The 9,408-nt window shown below is 42.2% G+C and overlaps 1 protein-coding gene across 1 annotated transcript; it reads right to left on the bottom strand.

Moving 5' to 3' along the window:
- Positions 1-609: 609 nt before the first annotated feature.
- On the bottom strand, positions 610-8,052 carry LOC104519794 (probable E3 ubiquitin-protein ligase HERC3; the record flags this gene model as incomplete). The annotated part of the gene is made up of 6 exons (XM_010171877.1): positions 610-770; positions 1,403-1,533; positions 2,543-2,634; positions 5,010-5,231; positions 5,826-5,902; positions 7,893-8,052. Coding segments are annotated over 6 exons (843 nt in total), but the record flags the coding sequence as incomplete, so codon positions are not given.
- Between the last annotated feature and the right edge of the window lie 1,356 nt (positions 8,053-9,408).

Genomic DNA, 9,408 nt, shown 5'->3' with positions numbered 1-9,408 from the left:
TGGGCTGCCCAGGGAGGCGGCTGAGTCACCAGCCCTGGGGGTGTTTAAAAGACAGGTAGATGAGGTGCTCAGAGATATGGTTTAGCAGTGGACAGGTATGGTTGGATGCGATGATCTTAAAGGTCTTTTCCAACCAAATGATTCTATGATTCTCCTCCACATTTGTACTGCCAGTGTCTTAGGCTTTACACTACAAGGAGCACCTGGCTCCCTTGAAGACCAGGCTGAAATCAGTTGGAACTCAAGCACTGTAGCACTTTCTTGAGAGATGGGCCTGGCAGGAGGGAAAAGTTGCAATTTTTAAACTGCAATGGATGTTTTAAAGAGAAATCAAAGCCCTCAGAAATCAGTATTAGTACAGTATCATGACGGCTCAAGACTGCCAAATGTTGAGCTCTGCCATGAAAAGAGAAAGGGAGAGGGCAGACGTTAACAGAGAGAGCAAGAAGTCCCACAGTAATTTCCACAGTGCATTTGGGACAGGAGCATAGGTTTCTTTTCCTGTTTCAAGAACTTTCGCAGAACAATGTCAAGATGTCTTTAGAGAGCCAGGGGTGAAATGAAATTATTTAAGTCCATTTGCGACTCCAAGTCATGCAGAGTACGTACCAGGTTTCCCTGAGAGTTGCCCATTGTGAGCTGCCCAGTGACCCTTGACAGGAGAGGGACACTTAACATTGCAAGTGTGCCCTGTTCCCAGCTGGCCTCTTGTTCCACAGCCAAATGCATAGATCATTCCTGAAGAAGGCACAAAGGCTAAAGTGTGACGCCTGTAACAGAGAGGGGTACAAAGTTTGGGCCTTGTTTAACAACTAAAACAAAACAAAACAAAAAACCACAAACAACAAAAATACCACCTCAGCCTAAAACTTATTCTTGGTTCCTCTATGCCAGAAGCTGGTGCAAAGCAGTATCTTTACAGTAGCACCAGTGCTCAGTTTTTGCCACCTGATGGCACCAGTTTATGGGATGGAGCTCTTTAGGTGGAAGGGACAAAGAGCAGCATGTGCCAGCATACAGCTGGTATCAGGCTCACAGACAGAATTAGCTTAGTCATTTGCTAAGCCTGTACATATCAAAAAGCAACAACACAGCACCAGTGTTAATAACTCTCTTTTCATGAAAGAGGCTGGAAACTTGTGACCAAAGGGGCTGCTGGTCTGAAGTCTTGCTGAATTATTAAGATGGGAAGGTATATTTTACCAGGTCACAGCACAGGGAACAACCCCAATTAAAAAACAACCTCCTTTAGAGGGTGTTAAAATTCTCATGGGAAGTAGAATTTAAATTAACTTAGTTTTGACACTAGGATGCAGAAATAAGACTATTCCCCCTATTTATAAGACTCTGTGTCAGCATCAACCTCCACCAAAGAAAATCTCGGACTGCACACAGGACTCACCTGCCACAAGCAATCTGGGATACTTCACTGCCCATCAGCTCAAGAACTCTTCGGGGGTTCACTTCATCATTCATGGAGTCATGTCCCAGTTGCCCGCAGGAACCTGCACCGAACGTGAACACCCCTCCACTCTGTTAGCAAATCAAACAGCATATTCTCCATTTAGGGACCCATAACCCAGCAGTATCTTTCTGACTCCAGTTTCAGTACGAGCCCAAGCTTAGGTAGAGATTGCTGGGGATTTCCAAAGGATTCAGAAAAGAAACTTGGATTCTGATAATGCAGCTTCCAAACAGCTATCGCACCACCTACCAGACACTGACAGAATTATCTTCAGGTAGGTCTACACTAGTCCAGCTTCCCCGCCATCACCAGATGAGTCTGAAATCCCAGCAGGTTTAAACATGGCTGAGTAGTGCCCATTTCCACAGTACTTTACACTCATCTCTGATCAAAAGGACTGTGACCTTTTTCCTTGAACAAAAGCTTCTACATAACTGATCTTCTACAGTGTTTTTCCCACAGGAATCCCAATGTCAGCTGTTTTAATTAATTTTACAGTGGAGAACACTGAGACATTAAAAAAATGAAGCAACATCTAGGAAGTGGCAGAGGCAAGGCAAGAACTGAGCAATGATCCACCAAATCCTAGCCCTATCCTCTGTCCACTAAGCCATACACCACTTGGAAACAGCAAGTTTGGAATGGAAAACCTCTTGTAAATGCTGTGAGGGATTGCTTATGTTTTATTTAAACACCCATTCATTTTGACTTGCATTTTATTCTGATGCACAATATCACTCTCTTTTTATCTTCCAACAAAATGCTATTTTCACTCCTTTGGATGTATGGTTGTTAATTTTTTTTCTCAAAGCTAACTTCTTTGAGTGAGTCACCTGAGTTTTACTATTCATTGTCATGGATTACTAACATCTTCATCTTCAAAAACAGCAATGGATCATGTTGGTAATGAATCTCAAAATATTACAGTAAGATTATACTTTCCATTTAGTTTATTTTACTGGAGTTGGATGGGATACGATAAGTCAACCTGTTCTTTTCTACCATTACCCAGGAAACTAATGTGAAACCATAAGGCAGGCAAGATAGCAGCCAGGGTTCCCAGGTAAGCATCTGTACCTTTGTCAGAACTGCTGTGTGTTCCTCTCCACAGCTGATGTAAACAACCTTCTGAGACCGCAACAGCTTCACATGACAAGGGGATTCTCGGTCTGCATTGAAGACAAAGAAAATAAAGGAGCTGATTCATAAACACAAACATAAACATCCAAAAAAACCACTGGCAGTTTGATTTTCAGATGTCATCTATGTGCACAATGGAAGCTTTAACAATGGGGGGGAAAAACACGTGTCCTTGAGTACTTCACTGCTGCTTTCCTCACTCATCCTGGCTCAAAGGAAATTGTCCAGAGCAAGAATGCAAATATTGAGAGTCTTGTGTAAACTCAACATGCACTTGCAGTTTGGGAGGTATGACGAGTGCAGCCTAGCTACATCCACCTTCAGCCTCGTGCTCTATTCCAGACTCCTCGATGACAACTGCAAACATTTGTTTCCAAAACCTTGCTTAGACCTTTTCTATACAGAACAATCCTGACATGTGGGAGACGCCAGCGCAACACACAGGACAAGTTGAATTCCAAGGTGTATTTAAATGTCTAGCTTCTGTTGTCATCCTTTAAGAAGATCCTCCTACTTGCAAAGGCTAATCTCTGCCAACCATTAAATGATGCTTTTCTCCTTCACTGTGACATTCTAATCATTAAAAGTGGGTCTCCCAAGGATGAACACACTAAGCAAGGTCACATGTTTTACTGTTGTAAAAATAAAACAAAAGCTAAGCATTTGAAGGAGCACAAGGCACCTCAGAATAGTTAGATATTAAGGGGAGCAGCTGCTTACTTCGTACCAGCAAAAAATCAGGTTTCTACCTATGGAAGTTGTCCATTTTTTAAGACTCTCACCCAGGATTTGATAGGCACTTTTTTCTGGGTAGTGAAAGGAAAACGGTCACATTTTCATGGATTTAGAAATGAGAGCAGATTTTTCATTTACTTTGTTCTGTATTTTAGCACTCTGATCTTTTTTTTGACAGGAACTACACTTCTTATCTCTACAGCATAATTGTTTAAATAACAGTGCTGCAGACTACCTCATGTTCGTAGACTTTGCTGTTCATGTTCACTAAGTATAACTGACATTGTCTTACCAAGATTCACTTACCATAAATATAAAGTATTTACTACAGTGTCATGTATTGAGGGTAAGCAGAGTATGATCCCTGGCCAGCACATCCCCACAAGTAAATGTCCCTTGTATGTTAATCTAAGATTAGCCCCATAATAAAGCAATCCTCTCACATATAAACTGCAGCTCTATTGAAATTAGAAGCATTTATCTGCCAGACTACACAGAAAGAACACGGCTGCTCTTATACAAGATCAGCTCTAGCTTACATATAGTACAAGATAATAGACCTGGAGCATTTTTGAGAGAACATAAGATATGCAACAAATCTTAGAGTTGTGTTTCATATTCCTAAAAGTGTAAAGCAAGATTAAATGATGCATACAACATTTGAGTATCCTTTGCTAAACTAAAGGCTGTTTTTGAGTAATGGCTTTAAATACATGTTTCAGTTGGTAGGGTGGATTGTCAAAATGCATAATTCCATTATAGGTACTCAAAATGTGAGGGAATGTTGCTTTTCTCTTGCAACATATATTATAAAACCTAACATTTACAAATGTATACACCTCATGTACTCACCCATGCAAAATAAATTATCTGTTCATGGAAGGTATCACATCCACACTCAGTAGCTTGCCTAGATACTTAGAGCTACTCAGCAACTATTCAGAAAACTATTAAGAGGTTGAGCTAAAGCTCTGTAGAAAATCTTTCACTCACTTGCTTTTGCAAAAAAGTTAAGAATATGTTAACAACAAGCAGGGGATATCTGGGCTTTTCAGACTAGTGGTAATGTCATATCCACTCTTCAGTCTCATTTATAAACCTATCTTCAAGTCTGTTGATGGCTAAGCTTCACGGAATATGGCCACCTGGAAAAAAACTGCCACTGGCCCTCTGTGTCTGGAAAATTGTGCAGTCAATAAACTAGAAAACATTTTACAATACTGAGGTACTCTGTGTTGCCATCATTTTGTAGCATACAGGTGCTCACCAGCTAAAAATACGTTGACAAACAAGGGGATGGGTTCAGCCTGCTGTTCTGCCATTGCTCCACATCAACTTCAAACAAAATATGGACAAAGCATTTTTGAGAAGAGGAAGAAAGAACCAGAGCACTTGCTCAATGCCTGCATTTTGACACCTACATTTGAAAGATCTTTCTTTTTGACCTTCCTCACTTCCACTAACATCCAGAAGAGGAAAAAAAGTGTATCTGTTCCTACTAAGTATGAAAAGTCTGCAGAGTCTATCAGAGACTGCTCCTCTGTCCTCTCCTCCCAAGAGGAGTTGCTGAGGGTTACATATTCACTCAGTAAAAACATAGTCAATGCGAACAGAGACATTAGGCCAAAAAAGTCCATCCCTCTTTCACCTAGGAGCATAATTTTAATACCTCGTTCATCACTTAGTCCCAGCTGTCCTGAGCTGTTCTTCCCCCAGCCAAACACAGCTCCTGAGAGAGAGAGGGCAAAACTGTGGGCTCCTCCTGCAGCAACCTGAGCCAAAGGGATCCCATCAAGAGACTTGACACGTTGTGGACTGGCTTGGGAGGGACATTCTTTACCCAACCCCAGTTGACCATAGCTGTTCTGCCCCCATGTGAAGAACTGGCCATCTGAAACAAGGAAAGAAAGATAAGAGTGATTAAAAGCCAGTTAACAGAAAAGCAAGTTTGTCAAAATGAAAAAAAAACCTGTGCTGGGGCCTTTTGCTCCCACCCAAGCCTCATGATGGAAAAATCAAGCAAGACACTCTTTGCCAAAATAAAAGCATAGTTTGAAGCCACCAGGTAAATAAACAGACACGCAACTAAGTGCAAAATATAGTATCAGACTGCTGCAACCTAAACAGTGTAACAAAGAATGGTCCACGTGTTACATCCAGAAGAGTAATTGCCAAGGATAATTTCAACACAAAGGAATTAATTACACACATTTTTCTACATCAAGATGGAAAGCTTTTAAGTGTTCCTGCCATCATTCACCAGTGAGACAGTGGGCGGCCTGTGTATAACGTTTTCTTTCTTGACAGTATAGGCAAAGCTCTTCTTCAATATTCATGGTACCTGATCCACTTTATAGCCTCCCATTTGGCCTGAAAGCAGTCAGGACAGGGATGCCCTTGGTTTATTATGCAGAAACACACAATCTTGGACACTGTGCAAAATAACAGCACTAACCTTGATAATAAATAATGAATGTTACAGTACCTGCTGCCAAAGCCAGGCAATGCCAATTTCCACAGGAAACCTGAAGTATTGTCTGTTGGTTCAATTTCTTTATCAACCTAAAGAAGATGACACTATTTTAGAATAATTGCCCACAAATATAGTGTCACTCGAGGTCAAAATTATTATTTCCATTCAGATGTTCATCCTACACATACACACAACCTATGGTTTTGAGATTGAGGAACGGAGTCTTGAAAGTTATGCATATGCATACATAACAGATGCAAATCTGCAGAGACCTTTAGACACTTGACTACTAACTTCAACTACACTTACTGACATAACACTGGATCCAGCCATCTGGAAATGGTGAAAACAGCTGGTCTTGGTGTCTCTCTCACACTATTCTTTTTCAGGCGTCAAGATTTTTCATGCTTCCAGAGGCCTAGCAGTTCCTATGAGTTACAGCATCAAAACCTCTTCAGTGCTTTGTACAGAGGAAAGCATGTAGAAGGTTCAAGTTACCTCACAAAAACATTACTTTTCAAACGGCATTATCACAACAATATGTGAGCCTGTCTCTCTCTGTTATATCAGAACAACCTGCAAGTTAAGGACTGTCTTCCCACAGAGCCCTTCAGCTCAAACATTAACTCCTTTCCTTTTGTCTTGGTTTAATCAGTTGTTGTATCACCCAGTGACCTCTCCTCACCTGGAAATGGGAATCAGGAAAAGGAAAGGAGACCCATGGGTTGAAATGAAAACAGATTTAATGAAATAATAATAAGAACTAATATTCATACTAATGTAAAATACACAAAGTTATACTCAGCTGACAAAAGTATGACAGTCACAGCAAGCAGGAGAGCAGGACTCAGGAGCAGAATGATGGACGAGACTCTCCAGGGATGGCAGCCATTGAGGAACAAGGTTCGTCCCTATCAAACTCACCAATTTATAGTGAGCGTGACATTTATGGTATGGAATAATTCTGTTGGCCAGCTTGGGTCAGCTGCCCTGGCGTTGGCTCCTCCTGGCCTTAGCACCTGGCTTACCCGCAACTGCTAAAGACCTTGGTCACGGTGGAAACCTGCATACCATGGCTGGCCACAAACTAAAACAAAGTGTCTTATCAACTTTGTTCTCACCAAACAGGGTGCTGCAGTTGTCTTAAAAATGCGGCTTTTCTGAGAGAGAATTAATTCTATGATTCTACCCCAGTGAAACCAGGACACCTTTAAATACTGTTTCAACAATGACAGCCACCCTAGATAGATGTCCCAGACTTCTGCTCTGCACTGGACCTGCAGTGGCAGATCGAATAAAAGACAGACTACATCTGTTGTTAATGCAGCATGATATAGCACCATCAAGTACAAAGAGACTGGTTATCTTTATTATGCTGATAAGCTGAGACTTATCATCTGTGAACTGCTTTGGATGGAAGAGCCTCGGTGTCTGCTGCTGGCCACTGCCACCATGCACACGTCCTTGCACTTAACCCTATTCGTGTTCTGACACAGGTAAGACACATTAAATAAGCAAGTAAATTAAGCAAATTGAGAACTACTTTAAAGTTTCTGAGCAACTATTCAGAACTGCAGTAGGCTGGCTTAGCTTTGCTGCTACTGGGCAACACTGCAGAAGGTACCAGTTCATATATTTTTTTCCAGTTCTTGAAATGTATCTCCTATCTCAGAGGACTTCCTAGGGACTGAAATAAAGATGGGCATCACATGCAGCGTTTCTATTTTTGGGTCCTCCCTCATGCACCTCCTTGCTCTGCACAAACCAGGGTGGCATTTTTCATTGAGGAAGCCAAGCACATCCTGATTTTCTTTTCCATGACACAGCACCCATGGACAGAAGGCCTGTCCTGCCCAAGCCTCCTGAGAACTTGCCTAAATCCCAGGGGGGCTCATGGAGCACCAGTAGAGTACAGAAAAGGAGGAGGTATCCCCCTTACATCCCTACTTGAGAAGTGCCAAATTACTGCCCCTCTGAGAGAAACTGCTCCCACTGACTCCAGGCTGGAAGGCCAACAACCCTTGTTGCACCATCTCTAAGGAGCTGCCTTAAGGAAACCTGAACCTGTTAAAAATTTACCTTGGTACCGTCACTGCGTCTTCTATAGTGGTGAGGCCCAGCTGTCCATCACTGCCAGCACCCCAGGAGAAGAGCTGTCCCTGGTCGCTGAGGGCCACGCTGTGAGACTCCCCGCAGGCCACGTGCACAATGTGCTGCCCGGCCAGGGCTCCGATTTGCTCTGAGGAAAACAGAAGACCTCTCTGGTCATAGGATTCATCTCACAGTGACATGCAGACATCAGGTCTAGGCAAATCTGTGTGCAAAGCCATTCAGATGGCTGCACTGATCCCAAATTTAGTTTTAAAACACTTCCTACAAGAGAAAAGCACCATGTTTTACTGAAAACATGTAGCTGCTGGGCTCTTCCAAAAGCCTGGTCTGCAAATCATAGGAGAAAGGCAGGCACACACCCCCAAGCACAAAGACAGTCTACACAGAGACAGCCTCACAGGTACTGGAAAACCCATCAGCTTGTTTAGAAACAACCACACTTCCCAGATTTCAGGATTTCTCACTCAGTTTTGATGTGGGGATCAGCCAGGACCCAGAAGTTGGCAGACTCTGTAAAATAGATTTGACTTTCCACAGCTGTCATGTCCAATGAAGATGGGTCATCCATAAAGCTAATCAATCCATCCTCCCATTGCTTTATTGCTTGATGAGTGAAAGCATATGCTTGGAACAGGTCTGAAACTATCAACCTATTACTGCTACTGTCAGACACCCATTAAGAAGTCCCACAAAAAGGACATGAAGTAAGAAGACCTTATGGAGGAATAAAAGAGAATAAAAACACTCGGTCCTCTGGAAGATCACCCACAATTGACTTTTCATCATTACATCACATTAGGCAACCGAAGTCGGTTTGACAACTACTCTTACAACATCAACAACCAAACCTTATTCATTATGCAGAGTTTTTACAAATGGACATGAAAAAGTCTTGTTTTGCCATAAAACATTGGAAATGCCACACATCTGATGGAAAAGCCACACAAGCCAGACAGAAGTTGTTGGATTTTTTTTTCCTTCCCTGAATGAATACAAATGTTTAAGGTGGATGAAGAAAGATTTCACCCTGTAAGCTACAAGACAGTGACTGACGTTATTAAAGTCCCACTTGCCTGCAACATGAGAGGGAAGGGCAGCTACATGTCATTCTGTGAAAACGATACCCCACATAAAGGGCATCCAGAAATCATCCATGTACTTAGCACCAAAACCTGCATACTGATCAATCTAAATGTCTTCAATGAATTTAAAAGGAAGACACCCCTAGGAGGGCTTGCCTTCTAAGTCTAGGAGTCAGAAAATGAGAAGAATCCCTAATGGATGTTATAGAAGAGAAAGGTGACAACTATTCAGATATGTATAATTGGAAAATGCTACCTGAATGTGTGCTGCTTTTCACTCAAAATAATCAATGGCACTGGAGGCGCCATTTACAAGTAATAAGCACACAGTCTAGGAGGGCTTGAGGACTGGGCCTGCCTGCCCTCCAGTCACCCTTTAGCCCTGCCATCTAATAACCCTG

Source organism: Antrostomus carolinensis, unplaced genomic scaffold, assembly GCF_000700745.2.
Source record: "Antrostomus carolinensis isolate BGI_N321 unplaced genomic scaffold, ASM70074v2 Scaffold39827, whole genome shotgun sequence".
Classification (NCBI taxonomy): Eukaryota; Metazoa; Chordata; class Aves; order Caprimulgiformes; family Caprimulgidae; genus Antrostomus; species Antrostomus carolinensis.
Note: the sequence above shows the minus strand (reverse complement) of the source record. Positions and strands in the feature narration are given on the sequence as shown.